Source organism: Fistularia commersonii, chromosome 33, assembly GCF_037954325.1.
Source record: "Fistularia commersonii isolate RoL2024-O1a breed Wild chromosome 33, RoL_Fcom_v1.0, whole genome shotgun sequence".
Taxonomy (NCBI): Eukaryota; Metazoa; Chordata; class Actinopteri; order Syngnathiformes; family Fistulariidae; genus Fistularia; species Fistularia commersonii.
This window is the reverse complement of record NC_141316.1, coordinates 4,576,558-4,602,783: the sequence shown is the minus strand read 5'-3', so window position 1 is coordinate 4,602,783 and position 26,226 is coordinate 4,576,558. Positions and strand designations below refer to the sequence as shown.

At 40.0% G+C, this 26,226-nt stretch overlaps 1 protein-coding gene across 1 annotated transcript; it reads left to right on the top strand.

Moving 5' to 3' along the window:
* Positions 1-199: 199 nt before the first annotated feature.
* Positions 200-26,127, top strand: usp22 (ubiquitin specific peptidase 22). The gene is made up of 13 exons (XM_086140500.1): positions 200-656; positions 8,393-8,525; positions 11,192-11,305; positions 11,443-11,544; positions 13,695-13,861; positions 13,985-14,132; positions 15,287-15,389; positions 17,880-18,038; positions 20,782-20,908; positions 21,050-21,141; positions 21,506-21,568; positions 23,207-23,356; positions 23,948-26,127. The coding sequence occupies exons 1-13, from the start codon at positions 537-539 to the stop codon at positions 23,988-23,990; spliced, it is 1,521 nt and encodes a 506-aa protein (XP_085996626.1). The 5' UTR covers positions 200-536; the 3' UTR covers positions 23,991-26,127.
* Positions 26,128-26,226: the final 99 nt, after the last annotated feature.

The following is a 26,226-nucleotide window of genomic DNA, read 5'->3' as shown; positions in this document are numbered from 1 at the left end:
TAGCCAATGTTCGTTCTCACACAGGCGGATGTTGTTTGCTGGAAAATGTCACCAATCACTGGGCTGAACCCACCTCATGAGGGCGGGAACCGACCGCAGAAAGAGAGTTGACATCCGCCAATCATGCGCAGCACCCGCTCCCAATTGGTCTGTCAGTGGAGTGGGCGGGGCTTCGGGAGACTCATCGTGTAAGCCACTGTTGAAATTCCAACGCTAACCAACTTTAGCCAGCTTGCTAACATATAATTCAGCGAATGTGGTGGAACTGCGTCCACGGCGCTTTCCCGGGTTTGAATGCACGAGTAATATGTTATATCTTCTACCGTTTTATTGAAATAATTGTATCGATGGTTGCTGCTATACGTGTTGCCGCAACTGCAACCAGGACATGTCCAGTTAGCCAGAACGCAGCAATTGGTGGATAACGAACCTGGCGAGCTAGCCAGCCAGCCAGCCCGTTTGGACTGGGTCTGCGTTGAGGCTTTTGAACCGTTTCGTCGCACAGAGGAACGGCAGAACCGGATGCTGTGACTATCATGAGTCCCGCAGGCTGCCCCCATGTCAACGGCTTCAAAGTGGACAATTGGAAACAGAACCTGAGAGTTATTTATCAGTGTTTTGTATGGAGCGGTTCAGCCGAGACCAGAAAACGCAAGGTAACAAGTGACTGTGTAGCGAGTGACCTCACCTAAATAACGGAAGCCAGCGTGTGTGGCTTGGTGTATGTGTATGTGTGTGTTTGCGTGTGCGTGATGGCCCAGGTGCGTGGACAGCCCCTCTCACACAACGCAACGTCCGACCCACTGAATGCCAAACTGCCTCCTGCAAATTAGACCACGATCGACGCTCAAAAAAAGCTTGTGAAGTGTCGGTAACGTCCACAAAACGTCAAACTGACCGACTGAAAACAACAGTCAAAACGGGTCCCTTTTAGCAACCCCCTCCAGTCGACCGTAGTGCACTTCAAATACAGAAACCGCATAAAAACGCCGGAGAGCTGATGTGCATCTGTTTGCATTGGCATTGCGCCCTCAGTTGCTCCACTTCCCTTCAGCAGACCGCAGCATTATCACACGGCGGTATTTCCCCACTAAGCTGCACGTCCGTACGTTCAAAATTAACTAAGCTGTCATAAATCTCCTCTGCGATCATCAACCGAAACAGAAAGGGTCAAGCTGAAAGCGTTTGATCACTGCCTTTTTTTTTCAAACAGCCTTTCTGCTGTCCGGCCCCCCCCTCCCCCTTCGATCCTCCCTCCCCCTTTTTGTTGTCTCTCTTTTATATATAATTATTATTGATGCCCATAACAATGAGTGGATCTGCAGTGCGTTACAGAGGTTCGAGCAGTGTAAATATTTTCAAGTTCTTTCCGTGCCATAATTGTATTTCGTTGCTTCTGCCCCCACCCCACCCTCAGAGCAGACAAGGCTGGCAGCGGGATTTAACATCCCTGCTGTGTCTCCTCCTGATGGCACCACATTTTTATTGATCACGGCTCAGTTTTCCTCACAGAACCCCCTGCAGCTGGCAGCTTTTTTTTTTGGTTTGTTTTTAATTCACTTCTCATTGTTCAGTCACAAATATTTCAGCATGTTCTTTGATGAAGAGGGCTATTGATCTCCATCAGTTTTATGTGCAATCCACGCACATGCTTCAGTTTGTTAATACCTGGAGTAGTATCAGGCTTTTGCTGCATGATTTGCCTCCAGGGGAGTGGGCATTGCCATGTATATAACCAGATTTTCCAGTCTTACAGAGCAGAAAATCAAGTGCTGTGTATCACGCAGCCCTTCAAGAAAAATATTGCATCCTTTGAAGATCTCTTGAAATGCATTCGTGAGAAGTTTGATCATCTCTCCAATTGTCGGGCACACAAAGTTCAGACTCCACAAACTGATAGCTGGTTGTCAGTGTGGAATCCACAGGCGAAGGACAAGATATTGGAACCAGGAGCCTTGTGCTTGTAGTCTGAATAGTATTGACCAGTCGCAGTGAGTGGGCTTTGGTTGATTGCAGGTAAAATGCGCTGGTGCAAAGAGGCAAAATCCTATAGCAGAAATGGGATCTTGCAACCAGTCTGTTGTCTGTGCTTTGTGGTTTATCTGCATTCATGTATTAGTTGTTGAACAAGATGAGGATGTCGGAGTATAAATTCAAATTGCTAAAGTAAACATGCCAATCCGGGTGTATTTCTGGCGACTGGATGAAGAAGTCACATTGTGGATTTTCGGTGGAGAAGACAGGAAAACCAAGAACAAGATTCAAAATGACCTTTTAAAACAATCATTCTGAATTTACTCTTTGCAGTGTCTTGGTTTGTGCCAGCCTTAGATGCTAATTATCCTAACTAGCCTTAAACCTTTGACCAATACCAGATTATTTTTTTGTCACAGTTCTTATGATCATTTGAATGCTCTGCACTTATGCTATGTACCATGGTTTATTAGTTAGTAGGGATGCACAACTTTTACCAAATATTCCAAAATATTGGAATTTTACACCTCCAATTCTCATCAGTTCTAGCGGCATGCATTCATGTAGCAGCTGGACTGTTACTGGATTTCTGTAATTGACATTGACTGTAAAATTGCAATAGCGATAAATTAGTGGTCATGTTACTTTACTAATTTTTCTATATAATATATAATGAATAGTTTTCAGCAGTTAGCTATGTAGCCTGTCAGTGTGATGTCAGAAGGTCTGTTTGTTACCATTCTGATAAAAAATTAAATAATGTGTCTGTACTATGGTGTAAAGGGAAATGAGGGGAAAATATTAAAGTAACAGTTTATTTAACAGTAATATTATGATTCAGTTTTTGACACACACAAAAGTTACCTTAAAGTCAAGTGTAATATATGTGACATTTACCTATGAAGATTTGTACTGCGTCATAGCTGAGCAGGTGATTGTTATTTAAGATTGACATCAGATAATTTGCCATCAAGGCCATGCAAGGAGGCTTAACAGATGGCAAATGAAACCTTAATCAAAGTGAATGCCATGCACATATTTTTCTTTCACCTATTTAAGTAGATTTCATCTACAGACAACTGGACAGGAACATCAACTCCATATTGTTTAAAGACATTGAGTTTTGTATATTTTATTCAAATAATTTCTCTCGTTTGTACATTTGTGCAGTCTGTCAGCTTGCAGTAGACATCTTGTATACTCAAACTATAGTTTATCCACATAGCCACAGCCATCCACATAGCTCTGTGTGTGTGTGTGTGTGTGTGTGTGTGTGTGTGTGTGTGTGTGTGTGTGTGTGTGTGTGTGTGTGTGTGTGTGTGTGTGTGTGTGTGTGTGTGTGTGTGTTATACATATATGTATGTTTGTATATGTATTCGTGTGTTTGTGTGTTTGTATATGTATTCATATGTGTGTGTGTGTGTGTGTATATATGAAATTATATTTTGTCATTTATTCGAATCAATAAAGAACATGTCAGACCAGTAGAATCATTGTGCCATGAGTACCTGCAATATCGTATGAATCCTATCCCTGCCGATACCCATTCTTAATCGACTGATTGTATTTCATGGTGCTTGCACCCGCTAAGACAGTCTCCCTTTGAGCTCGGCAGCAGATTCAGCTGTAATTTTCTTTTAAGTCCCGTTAGGGCTGTCCTCTGTCAGCCTGTGCCAGCACTACCGCCGCTACTCAGTATAGCACAACGGGATGGAATCATTGTGTAGGTGGTCCAGCACATTGTAAACTGTGGTTGGCAGGAGACAGAAGGATGATTAAAATACTCGTCGTTAGTTGAGTCAACTACTGCTACCAGCAGCTGGGGTGGTGTTAATGCTTTGGTTATCCACCGGTAATGTTCCTAGGTCCGTTTTTTTAACAATACGCATGTAGATTTGCTCTGACACGCAGAATTGGTCAAGCCCAGCACTGTTTCTTTAATTGGACGATGCCTGCTTTTTATGGCTGAAAATCCTGCAGCTCTCCTTTCTCTTTTTCAGTTACTACTACTTTATTTCCTTCACAAAACACAACAAATCATGAGAAAAGGCCAGATATGCTAATGTTACCGGTGTTTTATCTTCCTGAAATTATGCAATTCACACATGCATCCAGTTAGACCAACATACTCATTCTTATGTAGGCTATAAATCATGTGCTGTAATGCTTTCCTCCTGGACTGAATGGCCCTTTAATTCACCTATCTCGACACCTCCATTGGATGCAGGCTTTCCCTTTCACTGAATGAGACAGATGCTGTTGCATTTGGATCTCAGTGTGATAATGTCCTCACTTACTAACCAGGATCTTTCCAGCCCATTACCCTCCACTGCCCGTCTCACATAACATCCTGCCGGCAGATGGCTCGTCACCAACATTGCAAGCTCGGAGAAATATGACATGGCCACAGTGCTGGGTGTTTGCAGGGTGTTGGAAGACTGTGCGACCTCACCGTTTAGAGGCAAAGCACCACAACTGAACACACCAGACTTCCACTACATATCTGAACCATATGCAATACATATGTGCATTTATTATATTTGTTTGTGCATGTATGTATGTCAAGAATGTCTCATCTGAATACAAATGTGTCCCCCTGTACATTTTCATTTAAATGACTGTGATAGGCTTCGTGCAGCATCAGCTGTGTGAAGCTGCAAAATAATATGCACTTAGTAACACCAACAATGTGAGATTGTTTGAAAATGTTTTATTCCTTATTCTCATATTCTTTCTCTGTCATTTTCCTGTAATTATCAATATTTTCTTGATAATTTTATTGGATGTGTTGATCCGAAGCATAACAAACAGCCCAATTTACCACTGAAATTAGATTACTGGAAAAAAAAATAGTGGCCAAATTTCATCATAAAATGTGTGTTACTGAAAGAAACATACAATATGAGTATAGGCCATATGTATTCATCTATTTAGCAAACCCTGGTTCTGAGGCTCTTTGCATGAACTGGAAGGATTGTCATTGATTTGTTTGAGTTCAAATTAGTATTCATCTGTTGATTGGGAGTGCTTGCTCTCAGTTCACTCAGCTTAACTGGCCTGGGCAGCACAGTAGAGGATGAACCGATACAAAGGCATATATAAATCCCTGCATGAATACAGTGTCTTCGGGGAGCGGGAGAATTACATATGCGTACTGTAACACTCACAGCTGGAAGAATAGCTGAGGAGGGATGGTTTCATATTGATGCTATTTTATAATTCATGTGCTGTCTAAGCACTTATTTATGGAGGTCTCCGTGTGACTTGAATACAGATCTGTGTTTTTTGATTTATTCTTGGTCTATTAATTGGTAGCTTTTTTAGGTTTAGTATCCCTCATGAATTGTTTCGTAACTATTTCTTGGAATAATTTATTGATCCTTGACCTTCCATCACCTGCTTAATCTGGAGGGGATTTGATAAGATTTGTTGACAAGTCGTTTCTCTTGATTTTTTTTTTCCCACATTTGCTTGAGGGCATAATTAATTTAATTTGAGATTGTTAATGAATTTACTTTACCCAAGTAAGCCTTTCATTTATGAGTTGATAGCCTCAATTTTTGTTAAAATCAGTATCAAGTATTCAATATATACATGGAAAGCTAATCAATTGAGTGATTAAAAAGTATTTGCTTTACCGTCATGTGATATAGCTACCATAGCAACCATTCAAAATATTGAAATTATTGAAATGTCCCCACTTTGAGAAGATTTCAAGGCACATTCTATTCTATTCAATTGGGGTCCTGTGCTTTACTCATGTGTATCCATGGTCTTGCCTTAGTGGGGGCAAGTTTTCACTGAAAATTTCTCAAATTTCCCCAATGGGGATTAATAAGGTATCATCCTAAAATAAAAAAAACATATATATATAATCAATCACAGCACAATTTCACTGGTTTCCTTCAAAATTGCAGCAACGATGAACCAGATCTTGTCAAACCAACATCAAACCTTTTCTTATCATTTTCAGCAATATTTCTCTGGTCTTTGTCTTCCCAAGACAACATTCCCACACAGTTTGTAATTCCCCGCCACACATCACCAGAATGCATTGAAATTAAGTAATCAAGGCCTTTAATGTTTTTGAAAGAAATCCACTTGCAGTTTAGGGATTACTGTCATTTTTACACACTTTTTCCTCATCTTTTAGAGGCTCAAAAGAAACTAGACGCTATCAGCCACATAAAAGATGGACTTGGGTGACATCTGTAAGCCGTTTCACACATGGGCATTTATGGCCTCAGTTGGATGTTATCTCACGGGTTCATAGATGATGTGAAGCCGTAGGATGACTCAAACAAGACCATAGTTCCGCAGTATTTTGCTGCTACATGATTTGAGAGGAGCTGAGAACATTCATTGAAATCAACTTATGACTTCCTCAAGCCTAATAAATGGGAAACTCCTCAATAGTCAGTCACCATCTTTGTCTTCTGTCACAGAAGACAGCAAAGCAACCACAGAAAGGTTTACCAACAGCCAGCAACTTGAATAGAAGGTGCCTGGTGATCATTATGTCTTTCAGTCACTTGCTGCAAAGGATTTTCTTCTGACTTTTAGAATGTAATTACCTTTGAGCCTATGGAAATGAGATCTTTCTAAGTGGTTCATTGAATAATTTGTTAAACCCCTTGGACTGGTTGTAAAACTTTGCACTTCAATCATGTCCGGATAAATTCTTCTCATATTCATTGTAGGGAATTATGGAGACTTTATTACAAAAGTTGTCACACTGTCGAGAATGCCTTTGGACCGGTGTGTATATACCCCCAAGGAAGGGAAAATGGAATTTCAGTTTGGCAACCCTCTGACATGTATGTCCGTGAAGGTTCTGCTCTGTCGTATTAATATCTTATCACATCAGCTGGACTTTGTTGAGTTTCGACTCTCGTCCGAGTGGCTTCTTCAGTTCAATCAGAATATTCATCCCAGAGGCTTCATCAGAACTGAAGCAGCACAGTCCAGTTGCCAAGATCTGCCATGTGACAGATTAACTCTCATCTTATCAAATTAACTTTGAAATGTAGCATCAGACCAGCATCACAGGTTTGGTTGTCGCCTTCTATATTGGTTTTCTTTATCCCTCCATGTCATATCATTTTTTTTAAATTCCTTGTCTTCTTTTATCTTTCTTGCTTTCCTCCCCCCAGGTCAAACTCACCTCCTCATGTTAATATATGCTCAATGATATGCAAGTATATCTCATCTGCATACTTTTGAACTGTTGCATTCTGCAGTCCTTCCACAGGCTTGCCTATCTCTTCTCATATTTATATCATAACTGCCAAATGGAATGCATAGGAAGAGCATTTAATAATTAATGACTTTAGATTTACACTTTGGCATGAACCTTACAAGATTGCCGCAGGTCTCTTTAGCTATTATAGTGGAGGAGGGAAAAATAAGCAAACGATGGTTCACTAAGTAAAACACAAAATGCCACTCTGGGCTGCATACAATTAGCTGCACTGATTCTTTCGTACATCTCACTTGCAGACACACAGTAATGCACACTGCTTGGTTTGCTTCAACTCTCCAATAGTGATTTCGTGTCTCAATCAAGAGGCTGAAAAAAGGATTTTTTTTGTTTATTTTTATTTGTTACGTCTGTGAGTTGAGGCAAACTTATAGCGAAAGAGCAAACTACAACTCAAAAAAGGACTGTTGTGGCCGATATTGTGTAATTCCATTTTTGTCTAGCAATTATCTCACTGCTCATTCTGGGTCTCTTAAAAGAAAATGAAGAGAGTTGTCTTGTTAACGTTTTTTTTTTTTGTCATTTTCCAGGTGGTTAATTCCTTATTGAGTTGTTCCCTGCTGATTTTCAAATGCACACATGCACACAACAATCCATATTCTCAAAAACTACTCAATTAGGAGGTTGTCAAAAACAAAGCATTTCAAAATGTCAAACAATGGTGTGTATTGGAATGTCGATTGTTTAAACTATATAAATATCAATTTCCAATTGCCAGCCTTGATTAAGGACGGTGTTTAAGCTGACAACTGTTGTCTGCTGATTGAAAAACTGTGATACTGAAAAGAGCAGAGCTTTAGGCTTGAAAACTGAAACAATGTGCTTCTATAATGAGCTATATCAGGCTTGAGTGGTAACTCACAATATGTCTTAAATCCCATTCTTAGGAAGTGTCACCTCACATGACCCCTTTCATGTTATGTTCACAAAATAGTTTCAATTAATCCATGAAGCTTAATTAGCCTTTTTCATTTTTGTTACTTTGTTTTAATTTTTTTTAGACCAATGCATAACCGAGTATCCAGCCAAAAAATGACTGTTATTCTTACTGACACATCAGTTTGAAATTTGGTATGTTTTCATCGGCAAAACTATTATGATAATCATTTCTCTTCATTAACACCAGCTTCTCTTTTGTCCCCCCCCTTTCTCCTCAAGGCCAAGTCCTGTATCTGCCACATGTGTGGTGCCCACCTCAGCAGACTCCACTCCTGCCTCTACTGCGTCTTCTTTGCCTGCTTTGCCAAAAAACACATCCACGAGCATGCCAAGAGCAAAAGGCATAACCTAGGTACGTTTGCACTTTGACACACGCTGAATTGGTGGGATTTTACAGGACGGTTTAAGCAGGAGTATTTTGAGGGTTCATTGATGCACCCAGTTTGAACACCATTAATATCATAAACCGTCTAAATTAATTATTCCAGCAAAACAAAACACAGAAATAAAGGCATTTTATGGTGCTCATTATACAGCTGAATGGTTCGTGAAGATAGAGCTTTGTGCGACTGCATGCAATTCAGTCTAGGTTTCTGGTAATGTCAAACTTCCGCTCCGGCTTAGTGAAATGCAGTGCTAAGTCCGGTGCCTTGAAAAGATTGTGATGCATTTCGATCAACCGAAATAACCGTGACAGAAAAAGCTTTTAGGAAATCTAGTGCAGCTTAATTGCAACTTAGCCAAAGTGCCAGGCTTGGAGTTGGATTTGAACATCACCTGTGTATGTGGCCTCTTGTAGCCTATTAGAGGAAATGTATGCATCAGAGAACTTACTAATGAACAGGGACCGAAGCCTGCCGTGGTGGCTGCCTCCTTTCATACTTAAGCACATTTACATACTTTCACACTAATTTCAGCAGGGAGTCTGTTCCAGACCTGGCATTAGCATGCAAGTGGTCAACTGGCAGGTGTGAACATACTGCATCACGGACCAATCTGATCACTCAGACTGGCATGTTCACAGACGATCCGGGCCACATGTTGGTACATTCATTTACTTGTGTGAATATAAATGTGATGACTACCTAATCAACTGATATCAAAGTGACATTGCCATTCCAGGTAGCACTGAAATAATAATTTTTACAAAAGTCTGTATTTGTATTTGCAGGGGAGAGGTATCTCTGGGTGAGGGCTGACATTGTGGATTTCAGTTACAAGAAGCTTAATGGATAGCACAGAGAGACATTTTCTCGCTTGTGGAAAGTCTAGCTAAGCTTTGAGCTGATTTACTTTTGCATCTGTATTTCTCTGCACTCAACAAAATCACCCATTCACATATCCCCCCTCAAAAAATTGTAGATTCAAATCGTTATGCGCGATCAGTGGGAAAAAAATGTATTCTCACAATATTTGCAGTGTACCCTTATGTATCGCTTGTTATAGCTTGTTGTAGCAAATGGAAATTATGTGCCTGTTTTTATGCATATTCAGCAGGGAGGTAAGCTGGGTTTCACGTGCAGCCTTGCAGGTGGAAGATGCATTTTAAAACTAGGTGTGAATTCACGTACGCAGAGCCGCCACTTCAGATTAGATCACGCACATTAATCTTCCAGCTCTGAACAGGGCCTTTGTATTCTAAATATATTACAATACCAGCTCTTTACCCAGTAGCCTTCTGTCAGATTCTCTACATAATAGAATTACGCAGTTTGAGCTTTAAATGAAGTATGTTATGCTGCAGTGTTTGGAGGAGCACTCTGCCGTAGCAAAGACACTCCGGGTGCCCATGACAAAGGCTGGCTTTGGCAGATGTTGAGAATCTGCCAGTTTTTATTTTATTTTATTTTTTATTTATATGAAGCCTCCACTCTGCTTTATCTCTTGGCTCAGGAAGACCCCCTCTGGTGTGTGTGTGTGTTTCCCAGGAAGCATGATTGTGAGTCTAATTAGGTTAGCTGCTGCATTAAATGCTGCAAAAAATAGTGAGAAAAAGAGGGGGTGGGCGGGGGGCAGATCTCAGCAGACTGTTGAGGAGGTAATTAAGATGTCTTTAACAAAACCCGGTGGAATTACCCTCCATTAAACCCAGCCCTTCTCTTCTCCTCCCTCTCCTTTATATTCTCCCCCTCCCTTCTTTTTTCACTCTTAAAACTCAACTTTGTCAAGTTACCAGATTCTGAGATGTGACTCTACATGTGAATGTTGTTTGCAAACATACGTCATACTCATATGCTTTCTGTTTTTCTTTTTTAACTCTCATCCTCCTTACTGTTACCCGCCAAGCCTCTTGATATGTAGAGTGGTAAAATCACCAGACCCATTTACTTTGTGTCTTTTCTACGACTGCATTTTCATCATCCCTTCCCACTTCAGCCCTTCTTATCCCTCGGCCCTCAGCTCACTAACTTGTTCATACCTTCAGTGGATGATAGTGTCAGTCTGGAATAGCTCATGGGGAGGTTGTCATGACAACAGCAAACAGGTAGCTGAAGGGTATTCAGCAGGTAAGGAGCGATGGGAATGAGACTGGAAGGACAGTATTGGTTAAGCTTGTATGAGCATTTAAGTTAGTGTGTGACATTGAGGGACTGCAGTTTGACAGATTGTTCTTGTCACCCTATGACTCTACTTTGCTTTTTCCATCTCTGGGCCCCTCTGTCGTTACTGCATAGTGTGAACTGATAACAGATATAACAGTAGATAAGCCCTGGTACCGCAGCACCATAGCAACATGGCCCCTTTTTTTCTTTCTCTAAAGCACTATGGGTTGTCTTGTGCAGGAAAATATGGTTTAAAAATACCATGCTTTTTGCTTTGCTTTGAATAGGAAAAATCCTCAGTTAAAGTAGTTAGCTGTCGAATGCATGCCATTTGTCGCAACGGAGCCCTTCCTTCTCCTCCAACAAGCAGGAAAGAGTAGCAGAGAAAGAGTAGCCCTCTCTTTTGAATATAACCTCTTCCACAAGCATATCCTTGTTTTTCACTTACTGTCTCTCTCCTTGTCTGACTTTCCAGCTATTGACCTGCTGTATGGGGGTATTTACTGCTTCATGTGCCAAGACTACATTTATGACAAAGACATGGAACAGATTGCCAAAGAGGAACAAAGGAAAGCCTGGAAGTTACAAGGTGTGAGAGCATTTTTTTAACCATCAATAGTATACACGGTGGAATTGCTGTTGTGTTTTTTTTTTACAATACTCTGTTATTGTCACCGTATAGATTTCATTAAATGTAAGAGTTTGTCTGCCTATGTGTGTTTCAAGGCATAGGTGAGAAGTACTCAACATGGGAACCGACCAAGAGGGAGCTGGAGCTCCTCCGCCATAACCCCAAGAGGAGGAGAATCACCTCCAACTGTACAATTGGTCAGCATTCATACATGACGGCATTCAATAAAAAATGTTTACTTTTTGCTCTATGAAGTGAATGTATTTCAAGGGTACCTCAAACGCATTTTCTGCAATTCCCAGTTGTCATTGCTTCTGATTGGAAGTGAATCCCATTTTTAAATATAGCATTTTAGACAGCTATACTGTTAGACAGATATACTTTGGAGATTTTGCACACCATTTTCAATGTGACTGAGAAAATTCCAGCAATTATTTCGTATCAATTATTTTCGCTATTCTGTCCTGACTCATCTTTGCCTTTTTTCCCCTCTCCTTGTGCTCTGTGCTGGCCATAATGCTTTGCTTGCATTTGCGGCCAGCAACAAATTCTCGATCGGAGACACACCCTCATGTTTGACACGCTGTGATTCATACAGGAGCAATGTGCAGGAGGAATTAAACTATAATCATAGTTTTCTACGACCAAAATATCTTACAAACTCTTTCAGCAACTGCATTGCTTGTCTATTGATCTTTTTTTTCAACGGAATTGCACAAACTACAAGTTGATTGATCCCCTCACCCAGGATGACTGCTGCGACAAGTAGATTACACATGCGGAGGAAATACTAGATTGTACATCCTGTCTATGGGAATAACTTTACTACATCACTAGAATTTTTATAAACGTGTCCTTGATGCTGGTCTTCTATATTATTGTTGGTGAGAAGATGCTTTTAAAGGGTTGCTTCTTAATGACTGCCAGGTTGCTACTATGGCAACAATGAATCAGGGAAGAGCCATTCCACCACAGTGACACCATATAGGAACACCTCAGGGGAATATGAGAAGATGGTAATATTAGACACAGCTTGTAGATTTTCATAGCTTTCTCTTTCGGAATTGGATCCATAAAACTGTTGTTTTCAATATGGATTCTTCCCAAGGACAAGGACCCAACATCAAAAAGGCTTGTCTTATGAATTAGGCTAACGTTATCTCCAATGGAAGTGAAAAAGTAGTGTCATGCAGAGATGAAATGCATACATTTTCATCTTTGTGCACACATGCAAAACTTGTTGTTCATCGGTCTCTGTTGGCGTGACCCAGTTGTCTTCCTCTGTTACTTCGGTCCTCTTCCGCGTCTCCTCATAAATTCTGTCGGGATGTCTTGCTCTTTCCGCCGTCCTGGATGGCCACCTCCAAGGATGTTCTGATCTCAGGTGTACACAGTAAGACAGAATACTCTTCTAGCTGGTTTTGGGAAGGTCTGTTTATCATAAGTTACTCGCAGTAGACATTGAAATTAATGTAGCAAAAGAAACAGTGAATGAAGAAGGATCGAATTGAAGCATGAAGATGGCGGTTTGTCCATTTGTGGCTGCCGAGCCTTAGCTAAATGAAAACTGGATACCTAGCTTCTGGCGGCTTTACATGTAAGAAACAAAAAATGTTATTTTCTGCAGGAATAACCATCTAAATCTCAAACAAGTTATTAAAACTGCACTTTAAAATTGATTGAAATATTTTTGTTGTCATTCTTCATATTGAATATTCCGGCCATGTATTTAATGGTACGAAGTATGTTCCAGGTTTGATTAATGGATAAATTGATTATCTGCACAACAAACAGCAGTAATTGAGATCTCAACAACTCTATACATTGTGCTGGTGGGACAGCCTCGCAAATAATCAGCTGTTCTTGGTGGGAAGCAACAGAAGTGTTTTTAGAACAACAAGAAGTGTTAAAGCATGGATTTCTGGTATTGTGTGGGAGCAAGGAGAGCTGAAATATGTTTTAACACCTTGTAGCAGCCTGCAGGGATCTTCTCTTGCACCATTAACATCCCTGGCACTGTCTATTATCAGCTTCGTTGCTCATCTGTGAGCACCGTCCCTCCCTCCTTCTGCCTTCCTCTCCCTCCTCTGTCTTACTCCCTTCGTCTATCTTTGCACCTCTTCCATCCTCTGTGTGTGGTGTGGTCTGCTTTAATCTAACAAGGGTTTCCCTGTGTGTCCAGCATTGCGTCAGGGACACAACTATACTAATGTGTGTGTGGGTGTGTGTGTCATGTTGACCGTCAGCACTGCAGCAGCGGAGGGGAAAAAAAAGAATCTTGAGCTACTTACTTCTCTCCATTTCTCATTTACGCGTCCCTGTTCTCTCTTTTTGTATTTACTCTCAGGCCTGCGGGGTCTGATAAACCTGGGCAACACGTGCTTCATGAACTGCATTGTTCAGGCACTGACACACACCCCTCTGCTGCGTGACTTCTTCCTGTCCGACCGACACAAATGCGAGATGCAGAGCAACTCCTGCTTAGTGTGTGAGATGTCACAACTCTTCCAGGAGGTAATATTTCTGTTTTTTTTTTGTTTGTTTGTTTTGTACAAATTGTATCGATGAGTGGAAATTAAAGATTGACATAAAAAAAAACATTTTCTCTCTGTCATACAAATTCTCTTTGCTTTCAAGTTCTACTCAGGCCACCGTTCACCACACATTCCATTCCGCCTTCTGCACCTGGTGTGGACTCATGCCCGCCACCTGGCCGGCTACGAGCAGCAGGATGCTCATGAGTTCCTCATTGCTGCGTTGGATGTCCTACACAGACACTGCAAAGGTCAGACACATGCAGAAAAAGACCTTGAAATTGCCTTCATCTTCAATCTTTGTCGACTCCATTAGCTCGGATCATGTGACGAACTAAAAAAATTCCCACGATTCAATAACAAAGTACTCACAATGTAATCATACAGTGAGTGGAGTGAATACACAGTGTGTCACTGGATGACTAATGATACAACATATCATCTTCTAATCAGACAAAGTGCTTCCCTCTGAGGCCTTAAGTAACCCTTCTGTTTGAGTGGCTGCATTGTGCTCCTACAAATTGGCTTTCCTTTCTCTTTTTTAATTTGGGCTAAACAGGCACAGTAGGAACAAGCTTCCCATCCGTATTGCTTGTAACCAGGGTGACAGGTCCCAAATATGGGTATTGAGTATTGGGTATAAATAGGCCCAATACTCTTTACTTTACTGCTCTCCCTTTTACGTGTTAAGTCTATGGGACATTGGGTAAGTGTGTATCTTGTGCTTGTAGTTCCATAGTTTTGACCTTGGATCAAACAGTTGTTTACTCTTGTTCATTCTTGCTTGTACAGCAGCGATGGAAAGTCCTCTATGAATATATTCATTTTTGTTTTAATCATTTTAATGTCTTTGGGTGTCTGAAAAGCCACAGTGCTGACACCAGCTACTTTTCCATAAAGAATGAGAAGTTAAACTAGCTGTGCTGTGAGCAAAGACACTGGGTGCCTTTTTTGTTTTTTCCTCACCAGGGCTTCATGCACTCATCTCATCGGGAGCAGTTAGAAAATAAAACGCTGACTCTCACATGGACCCTTAGGGTCAACAAAATAATACCACTATACACTAAATGAAATCTCACAGGAAAAGGCTCTCCAGTTATCGCTGTAAAAGCCTGGGTGGAATTTAAAGGGACACAAGAAGAGACGGTGATCAGTCAATATCAGGCTTCCTCCCTCTGCCTTCTTCCATTGATGTTTTTTTTAATATATTTTGTCATCGGCAATATTAAACCATTTATTGAAAAAAAAAGAGAGAAAACAATTAGGCTCAGGAAAAAATTAACCATCTACCAGAAATAAAAGAGGAAACCAGTGAGGTACAAGAGAGATGGAAGAGGAGCGACTTGCTATTATTGTGATCGTTTATGTTCAGCTTCTCCTTCACTGTGTGCTCTTACCCACACAGATGACAATGGGAAGAAAGCCAACAACCCAAACCATTGTAACTGCATCATCGACCAAATCTTCACAGGGGGTCTGCAGTCTGACGTCACCTGTCAAGTCTGCCAGTAAGTGTGCGTGTGTGCGCGCCACTGTGAGTTTGTACGAGTTTGTGTGTATCTTTCTTGTGCAAGCAGAAGTTTGACAGTGATCTACTTCGCTTGTCTGTCTCCATTCTGTGTCATTCCACAAATTTCTTGCCCCAATGTGAGCCTGCATGCCTCCTCACACCATCATTCACATATTGTACCACTCAATTGCACCGACACATGCGCGCACATATATGCACTCACACACAGCACTGCAGTAAGACGAAAACCCTTTCATGCCACACACTCGCCCACAGTGGATCCACAGCTCCACCTGTTGGGCAAAGAGTATTTCAGCTTTGGTCTGACACGCATAGTTTACTCAAGTCTGATTAAAACAACAGAAATGAGAAAAAGTTTAATCCTAACATTTCAGGCATAATCTGGATGTGTTTTAACAGCTCACCATGCCTTCACTTATGAACTGCTCTTAGGACTAACCCTACAGGATCATCCATCACTATGGTTTTAAGTGTACTGCATCTATAAAAGAAGGGAGGCACTCTGTACTTTGTGCTGTCATAACACCTTAAGTTTCAAATTCTAACAAATAATCATTGAATTGTTATTATATTTTTTTTTCCTACAAATTTTAAGAAACGTGAACCATATGTGGGTAAATTACATTAAAATGTTGTTTTATTGTCATTGCAGAGCTAAAGTTTTAATTTGCAAAAATATTTTGTCTCCAGCTCTGTGAAAACAAAAACAGAATATCTGTATCTTTAGGTCTACTGCATCTTTGATGATTCATATTTTGAGAAGTTTTAGCAAGACAACCCGAGTTCATCAAAACAGAACTGCAGAATAGATCTGAAAATAAGCAAGTAATACTGAAAAAATATTAACCTCAAAAGCTGTTAGAAATTAATACAACTGATCGTCTATTCAATCTAATGTAATGTATCTGAGTAGAATCCTATTTAATGCATTTATGTGGCAGATGTAACAAGGCAGATGTAGTCATAACTGTCACAACTATTGCGCATTTTTCTAAAGTTATTTTGATAGAGATCTCACTCTGCCTGTTTACATGTCTGCATATACTGGTATTATTTTCACAATTTTCCACTCAATCCAGATACATTCCTGGCAGGGGAATTTTGGTGGATCCTTTAAAAAAAAATTGTTACAAACTGTAACTCCATGCTGATGTGTTTGAGTCAATCGACCTCATGTGCCAAGCCCAACTCTGCAGAAGCAAATAATGAAAACAAGGTATTGAGAGTGTTTTGAGACCGTGAATTTCTTGCATCCTCCAGTTTCCCCAAAGGAATAGGGCGTACAAAATCTCAGATTAAAGCAAACTCAAAAAAAACTGGGGCCGAGTGTAAAATGAGTTCACTTGTTAATTAGCAGTAAAATTCAGAAAGTATAAATTAGTAAAATAATTTTTCAGCCTACTGTGGAATGATAATAATAGTTATCGGCTGCTACGGACTCCAAGAGACCTTGATAGCAGATTCACAGTCTGATGATGCATCTTATTCTTTCAGTGGAGAAATGTCACAAATCACAATAAATAAGTTCTTTAAAACACAACTTTTTGATCAGAGCAAATGACATGTTGTCAGGTTCACAGATATTTGGACAGCAAGCACACGTTTATAATCGTGCCTTTATTTTCTGTGCCTTGAAAATAGTAAAATAGTCAAATGGGATAGAACTCTAGACCTTTTAATTACTGTTCCACAAAAATAATATTTGTGAATTTCCAGACATTTTTGTAGAGCGTCTTATTTCCAGTCTCAACAGTAATGGGACAGGCGATGAGCAAGCGGCTTCATGGCGGTTTGTGGTCTTCTCAGAATACATGAAAAAATGAAGCAGATAACAGGTCTGCTTTTAATTTCCAGCTCCTCACCTGAAATGTCTTTATGAAAACCAAAGAGGTGTCTGTTCGAATGAGGTAAGACAACATTAGAATGGAACAAAGCAAACCTTCATTTTAAGAATGGCCAAAACCAAACAATTTGGGACTTTATTGAAACAAAGGAATGTACTGGCCAGCTCAACAACACAAAAAAAAAAAAAGCCTGGCAGACCGCAGAACACAACCATTGTACACGAATGCTGAATTCTTTCCTCAATGAAGTCAAGAATATCCCTTTTCACAACATCTAGACAAATTATGAGCACTCAGAAGAAGGCCTTTTATTGTAGAAGTATGCACTTTAAGAGGAGCCCTCATGATGCGTCATTGTCTTGACGTTCATGTATTCCACTTATGTGTGCTTTATATCTAACCGCCAGTACTAATCTGGACTATCGTCTTTGTCTGTAAACATTTGTTTGCTTTAGTTCTTGTCTTTCTCTTGCTCTACTCAGAATGTCTGCCTGGTTGAATTATTAGGTGTGGTGAGGAAGAAACGGAAAAGCTTTTGTCAAACATACATATGTGATCTCCTGCGTATAGATATATGAAGCTCACCACCTCACATTTGTGCTTATGTGTTTTTCCGTTTTCAGTGGCGTCTCAACCACCATAGACCCATTCTGGGACATCAGTCTCGACCTACCAGGCTCCTCCACCCCCTTCTGGCCCCTCAGTCCTGGAGGTGACGGCTCAGTTCTTAATGGAGAGAGCCACACAAGTGGAGCCACAACACTCACAGACTGCCTACGGAGGTAGTGGACTATGAGTCAGTTTGTACATGTCCTCTAATCATAATAACCGAAGCCGTACAGTTAACGATCCAATCGACCCAAATAAAATCTGAATAAAATTCTGCAAAAAATTTAAAGCATGAGCTTTGCAAGAAAAATTTGAATTATTCACGAGAATTATATAAGAGGGCGGCACAGCGAGATGATCCCTGGTTCGAGTTCGACCGTGGGCCTTTTTGTGTGAAGTTTGCATTTTCTCCCCATATCTGCGTGGGTTTCCTCAGGGTTCTCCGGTGTCCCCAGACAGTCCAAACGCATTGCGGTAAATTGCCCAGACATGTGAATGGGAGAATGAATGGTTGTTTGTCTCTATATTTGGCTCCGTGATGGACTGGCAACTGGTCCAGGATGTACCCCCACCTCTCGCCCAACTGGGATAGGCTCCAGTACCCCTGCAAACCTGAGTGAAGGATAATCAGTATAGATAATGAATTAATGAGTTATATAAGATTCAAAAGTGATAGTCAGGGCTGTTGCATAGTTTGATGCGTAACATACTCATACAAACCAAAAAAAAATATTATATCTGCAACTAGCAGGTGGCAAGAACATAACAAAAAGCCCAGAAGGAACTTCAACTGAGACACAAGCTTCAATGCAGAAAAGTGATGTAGCTATTTCAAGATGCACAATGGGGAAATATTTGAACAGAAATAGGTCTCACTGTCATGTTGCCAGAAAAATACAGTTTCTGTGCCCAATGCCATTAAACAGCCACTTGACAGAAAGGCAAATATCACAGACAAGCCTCGAGGCTTGAGTAATAATGTAATTAAGACTTTTGTGCCAAAATGTGAATGTTACATTTATGAACATTAAAAAGAAGATGAGTGAAAAAGTTGTCCCAATAGAAGCATTTACTGGATTTCATAATGTTTTGGGGTAAACCACAGGTGCACTTTCGTCATTATATGATAAAGATAAATGAAAGATAAATGCAGCATGTTATCAGCAGAAACATTTCAGGACAATATACAATGCAAAAAAAATGAAGGGGACATTTAAACAGCACATTTTAACTCAAATATAGCAAATATATACACATATAATATATATAATACATATAATAAATATAATATATATACACATATGCACATATATATATACACACATGTAATATACACACACAAATGTGTGTGTGTGTGTGTGTGTGTGTTTGTGTACACACGCACACATACATGCACACACAGTTTAGTCCAATTCTCTGATACTTAAAAGGCTTGATTTAAATCTGATTTAAAAATGCTTATTTTTGTTTTATTTCTAAAAGATAAGGCATTTAACAAATTGTGACTTGGTTAGATTTATTTAAGAGGGATATTGAAATCTGAAGTTTTCAAGATGATACTGTCAGGGTGTTTAAAACCTCAGGGCTTAATGTCAATATTTCGAGACAAGGTAAGATTTTCCAACCAGCAGGAGTCAATAGCCTGACACAGTCTCTTGACAGTGATCAGGCTTGTCGGGAGTTAGCAGATTACAGATGTAAGCTGGAGCTCAACTGTGCAAGGCTTTCACGCACCTGAAAATCAATCATACATCAGATGTTAACAATGGAGGGAATCAACCACTGTTGTGATTTGGAGACCTCTGGAAGAAAAGCTTGAAAGGATTTAGTGTTCTGCAGATTTTTGTTGAATAAAGTGGATATTAAAAGCATGGATGACCTTCAGTGAAAAGAGACTTATTTGATCTGTGATAAATGTGCCAATTAAGCTAAGTGCTGATCTTGGAAAATATAACTTGCCCAGTCAAGACATTACATCTACAATTGTTACAAGCATGAGTTCTACTCTGAATTTCATGGATAATAAGTTAAAATTAATGAGAAGTTTGAACAACCTTAACACAGGAGACGCCCCCTGTTCACAGATGTCAAGACAGCATTTCTAATGCCAACTCCAACTGTTGTTATGCTTAATGTGTCCCAGTACTGAAAACTTACTTGGCTATAAAGTCTACACCAGTAGCTTAATCCAAGACTCGATCTTCCTACCTTAGACAAAGCATTTTACAAATGATCTGTAACCATACCAAAGCAAGCCCTTTCATAAGACGAATGTAGTTCAAGAAACAGAGATACTCTCAAAGCTACTGCGGGAGACCTGATAAATTATATTAATCTCAGTTTTTGAGTCACTAAAATACATATTGGGCATCCAGCCTTGACTAATTTCCTTTTGTTGACATACCAGTGTAGATTGTTGGGTAGGATATTTACATCCACCAGTAAAATTATCAGTGGGAATATACATTATAATGCATGTTTTGCCATTTAGTTTGTACCTCGAAAGGGCCGTGAATGAAACCCTGAAGAACTCCATGACCGAAAAATGCCAGCATCTCCAAGGGTAGAGCATTTTTCAGACACTTATTGAGGCTGAGCTAAAGATCATAGCTAGATTAAGTCGGAGGCTTCAGTTTAGAGGGATTTCATAAATGTGATCAATTGTGTGAATTTATATTTTATTTTTTTGCCTTCACCATTCATGCAAAGCAGTCCAAACACAGAAAGGGAAAACTGTTCCCATAATATGCACACACAATTCTTTCAAAAGCGGTAAAGAAACACAAAGATATTAATGTTTGTTTGGCTCCCTGAGACTATTTCGTGTGGTTTCCAAATTAACTAGACTCAAGAGGTCAGGGAGAACCACCTGTTTTGAAGTAACCCCAAAGGCACATTTAATCTCATCTTGTGCAGGTTCACCCGACCAGAGCACCTTGGCAGCAGTGCAAAGATCAAGTGCAGCGGTTGCCATAGTTACCAAGAGTCTACCAAGCAGCTGACAATGAAGAAGCTGCCCATTGTGGCCTGTTTTCACCTCAAGGTAACAATTTGATGTACAGTTGGTGCAATTTGAATGGTCGGTTTTCAGTCATCGGCGGAGGCAAAAATCTCCAGACGATTTCGAGTATTGCACTCATTTTTAGGGTTGCATTTCCACAACTTTCTGTTTTTTTGAACCCAGAGGTTCGAGCATTCAGCCAAACTACGGAGGAAGATCACAACTTATGTCTCCTTCCCCTTGGAGCTGGACATGACCCCTTTCATGGCCTCAAGGTGAGCACAATCCAAATGAGGACTAGAAGTACTCAGCTTGAAAAAGAGAAGACAGCAAAGTAAGTTTGAACAACTTTGAATAAATGGAGAGACTTTTTTTTTTTCTGGAAAAAAAACTATAAATATGTTTCAGTCACGAAATCAGGGGCATATGTCGGTTTGATATGGCTGACCTTTATTTTGTGGGAGTGTGACCAAAAAACAAAAAATGTGTGTACTATTCCAAAAAGTAAAGGATATCTGGTTTAAAAAGCAAAAAGCCAGAGCAAAAACATGCCACCTTGTTAAACTTTTGTATTCCACCTCATCTGTACTTGTCATTATTTCAATAATAGTTGTTTTTTTTTTCTTGTATGTGTTTCAGCAAAGAGAGCAGGATGAATGGGCAGTACCAGCAGTCTGTGGAGCCTTTCAACAATGACAACAAGTAAACAGTTTTGATTTAACCCTGTGAAACACTCGAATACAGAATATCAAGTGTTTATTACAAGTGTGATAAAACTGTAGCCACATTAGTGATAGTCACTGTCACAGGAAATAAGAAAAACAAAGCAAATGTTAAGGTGAGGTAAATAGATGTAAACCAATTTCAAAGTTCCTGCTATTTTCTTGATATTGGAGTTTATTGTTTACTTCACATTTGAACAAGGACATTGAGGAATGGTGAGCCTTTATTTTTTTTTGCCTTGCATCTTTTTCCAAGCATTAGTACAAATGAGTAAGTAAAAATCTGAACCAGTATCAAATGTTTCTATTTGATTTGAAGTGCATCATCATCATGGCTGGCCCTACTGAAAACTCATGTTTTATTTTGTTTTTCTCAACATAAATATGACAGGTACATGTACAACATATAATGAGATGACATGATAATGGGAAATATCAGGGGTGTAGAAAAAAAAAGGAGGGGTGGGAATCATAAAAACCCACTCCACATAGGTCATCTAAAAGGGTGTCTTCTGTCCAATGCAAGTCCAAAATTCCTTGAGTCCAGCCTCATTGTATTAGCACAGACATGACAGGTGCCCATCTTTTAGTAAAAATAGGCTTCTAAAGTCTTAATGAATATGTATTATTCTCCATCTGGTATATGTCCCTGTCCTTTTTGGATTTGGTTTTTAACGCCTGATAGTTATGTCTTAACGCTGCTGTTAGCGATATGTTGAGGAGGTATTTCTCATCCTTTCTGTCTATACCCACAGGGTTTGCTCCTAGTAATGCAGTTGCAGGGTTTTGTGGAATGTCCCATTGGAAAACACCTTTGAGGGCATCAAAAACCTCCTTCCAAAATAGACTTTGTTAAGGACAAGCCAAAATATATGCGTGTGGTTCGACTCATTTATCACCTCCTGTCTTTCACCATGAATCCACTTTGATATTCTTCTTTCCTTTATTATCTACATTTACCACCTCAATACTTCCAGCATCGCTGTGCTTAATTTATTCTGATCTGTCCGGCAAGGAAAGTACCAGATCTCTTGCTAGAATTCTGACTTGGAATTGCTTTTGTCCTTTTAAAGAGATAAACCCCAAACTGCTCCCCTGGCGCTGACGGACGGCAGCCTCCTGCTCATGGTTCATCTATGATGGGTTAATTGCAGGGAATGAATTTCCCCATGAGAGGTTAATAAAGGATAAATTATTAACTGATAGCAAAAATTATGTGAAAGCTGTTTAGTCTTGAAAACATCTGTGTCATATTTCCATCAACAGCGCAACTCTGCAGGTTTCTAGGTAATATAGTGAAAAAATGGGAGCCTTTTATCACAGTTTTGAACTAAAACCTGGCCAAGAAAAAACAGGAAATTAAAAAACATCGCTTCTCACTTTTGCCTCTTATTTCCAATTTTTTTTCCCAATTTTGCCTTGGACACAACAACAAACTATTTCACTATTCCAACCTTTCTATTGAAGCTGGCCAATTTATGTTACATTTCATCAACAACAATTTGATACCAGTAGTCAATCTGTATCCAAGGTGTTAGTAATTTCAAGACGTATCACATACCTTGGTCCTTCACAAAGACTGAGCTGTTGGTTTTACCTTTCCATGTCTCTCACTCAGATACAGCCTATTTGCTGTAGTTAACCACCAGGGGACGCTTGAGAGCGGCCATTATACCACCTTCATCCGGCAGCACAAGGACCAGTGGTTCAAATGTGACGACGCCATCATCACAAAGGCTAGCATCAAGGATGTGCTTGACAGTGAGGGGTGAGTCGCTCGCAACCCAAAGTAACTCCTCACCCTGCCAACAATTTCCTCTCTCTGCAATATTCTGCAACTCACTCAGCAAAAAGAGAGCCACAGAGGTTCAAACTGAGACATTCACACCATAGATGTGACAAACACTCAGCTTTAACAGGTACCAGGGAATGATAATCTACTCTATACATACACAGTTCTAAGGCATCCTTATAAATCTAGTAGCGTGGGGTCAAACAGGTCACATAATCATTTGCGAGGCAAACATATTCCTTATATAAGTATCGCTTCTCTGTACTTTCATCCATTAGTTGAACTGATTTATCCCTATGGAGTTCTGCTGTACTGCTGTTGCTCAAGAGAGATGGTTAGAAATTTTATATGTAGCCAAGAGACTGGATCATTCTCACATTATTTTTCTTCCAAAAAATATTTATTCTTCTACCGCTGTTACTACTTTGTGTCTCCAAGATGTAAGTTTACTCTGTGGCCTCTGCAGGGCTTCGTAAATGACTTAAAGTAGTCTTCAGAACAGCTAGTTACCGATGAATTATTAGTGATGCTGAGCCCTGACCCTGTGCTGCTGTTATCTCCCCACAGCTACCTTTTATTTTACCACAAAAAGTTCCTGGAATACGAATAGATTTTCCACCATCAGCACAACCGCATGAGGACATCTAGGATACTGCAACAATTTTGGTACTTGGAATTAGCTCCTCTCTCGCGAAGCTACGGATGGGCCATTAATTAAAGGAAAGGCCTGATGGCATTGCCCTCTTCCAGGATCATCGTGCAGTCCAGCGTGCACAAGGACATGAATCACATGCCTTCAGATAACAGATCAAGACCTGAGATATGAAGAATTGGCATTGCTGACCAATCTCCCCCACCATTATCAAAACACCAAATGAGAAAATTTCGTATTTGGAGTCGTCTGGAGTTCTAGAGATGAGTGTAACCCATGCCAAGGTGCAATGAAGCTGCTGTGGTGGCTTAAAAACCGTACTAAGACACTTTATGTTGTTTCTTTTTTATTTATCACCTGTCTGTAGTTCCATTGTGCGACAGTCAAGAGCCTCCGATGCAGGAGTGCAAGAACCCTCAACAAAATGCAACCCATCTGAAGGGAGATTTGTACGAGCCCTGAAGCACTGTTGCATACCTGCAGAATATTTTCACTGGAATTCAGGGGATACAGAAATGCATATATTTGCCTGCACGTGGAGGTGGACTGAAATACGGACAGCTCAAGATTCTGTTCCTTTCCAACATTCTCAATTTTACAGACCGATGTTTTTCTTCTCAAAACCTTAATTTATCTGGGGACAGATAACTTGACAACTTGTCCCTCTCCAATATTCTGCTTTGTGCATACACAGCTGCAAACGTCAACGCTGCGAAATGTTGAAAGCGTCTCCTTGCCAGGCTTTGGAGGTTCGATTTTAGCAAAGGGAGTGAATATTTTTCATTCACTTTCCCCAAAACTTTCTGGAAACAAGCACATCCTTTTCACACACATACACACACTCCCAAATGACCAAATATTCGAAGGATGGAAGTTGTCTTATTATGCATTTTTGCTCACACTGCAAAAAGTGAGGAAAAAGTACCATATAAATTGTATTATGAACATTGTGTAACAAAACAGTTTATTCCAGTCACTACTAGTGAGTTTGTTGTCAGTCAAAAACTTTATAAAGTTCAGACACATTTTCTTTAGGGAGTACGCACATTATGTTCTGTCTCTATTGCTGCTTCCAACTGTTGCGGGGGGTCGGGGGGGGATTACACAGTAAATATTATATTTTTATACATACTGTAATTAAGAAAAAAGTTTGTTTACAGTTTTGCATTCTCCCTCATTCACATCATCTGTATTACTTGTGGAGTCACTCGTGTTTTTTTGTACACACAAAAGAATAAGGCTTTTAATTTCATTGAAATTGCTGCTATGGCGGCTTAATTTTAAGTTTTAATGCTAGCTTTTTTTTTTTCCTCTCTTTCTTTTGGCTTTGTGTGTGTGTGTGTGTGTGTGTGTGTGTGTGTGTGTGTGTGTGAGTGTGTGTGTGGGGTTTTGTTTTTGTTTTTTTTCTTGTTCTTGGACAATAATGAGACATATGTATTCTCCATGTCCAAGACCAATTGTTGTGATGCTGTTTTTGGAAATGGCTAAAAAGTAACAAAAAAAGGAAAGCCTCAATACAGACTGTGTAACGGGTCAGAAGCTTGGTCCTGCAGTGTTAACCATAAGCCGCATGTTGCTCTAATTTGGTGTGTTTGTATGTGCGTGCGTGTGTGTGTGCATGTGTACACACCCAAAAATCAGAGGGAGGGAAAAAAAAAGATTAGGTTTGGTGTGTCTGTATAAAATGTGTTCTTGCGTATAAAGAAATACAGTGCGTTTGTGTTACTGTTAGTATGCACGTGACCGTGCATATGTTATGTGTGGTTGTGTACTGAATCAGTACTTGCATTTAGCATGCCGTCTGAGCTGGATTTCAGTTTGATTGGATGTGTGTTTTTATTTTTTGTTTTTTTTTTCTCCACATGTTGAAGATGTACGTACAAGTATATATGTACTGTTTGTATGTAAGAGACAAAATGGTGAAACCTCAAAGTTGATTTTGTTCTTCTATATTGCTGGATCCGGCTGCAGGGTTGTAAATGAAATACACTTGTCTTGGCCCATTACGTCATTCCTCCCTCACAAGTAACTGCTGCAAGAACTGGATACGGTGATGGAACGAATTCAAATAAAGAAAAATCTATATCTGTAAAAATCGGTGGGCTTCTTATTTATTGCCCTATCATTATAATTATTTATCCATTGATCGGGTCCTGTGTCAAACTGCAGGTTACCATAGAAACTGTACGTGGCT

Bases quoted from the DNA above. Each gene is read 5' to 3' on its own strand.
- usp22 (XM_086140500.1), top strand. From the start codon at position 537: ATGAGTCCCGCAGGCTGCCCCCATGTCAACGGCTTCAAAGTGGACAAT. The intron at 13,862-13,984 runs GTAATATTTCTG...TTTGCTTTCAAG, and splicing joins TGTCACAACTCTTCCAGGAG to TTCTACTCAGGCCACCGTTC. The intron at 23,357-23,947 runs GTGAGTCGCTCG...ATCTCCCCACAG, and splicing joins GATGTGCTTGACAGTGAGGG to CTACCTTTTATTTTACCACA.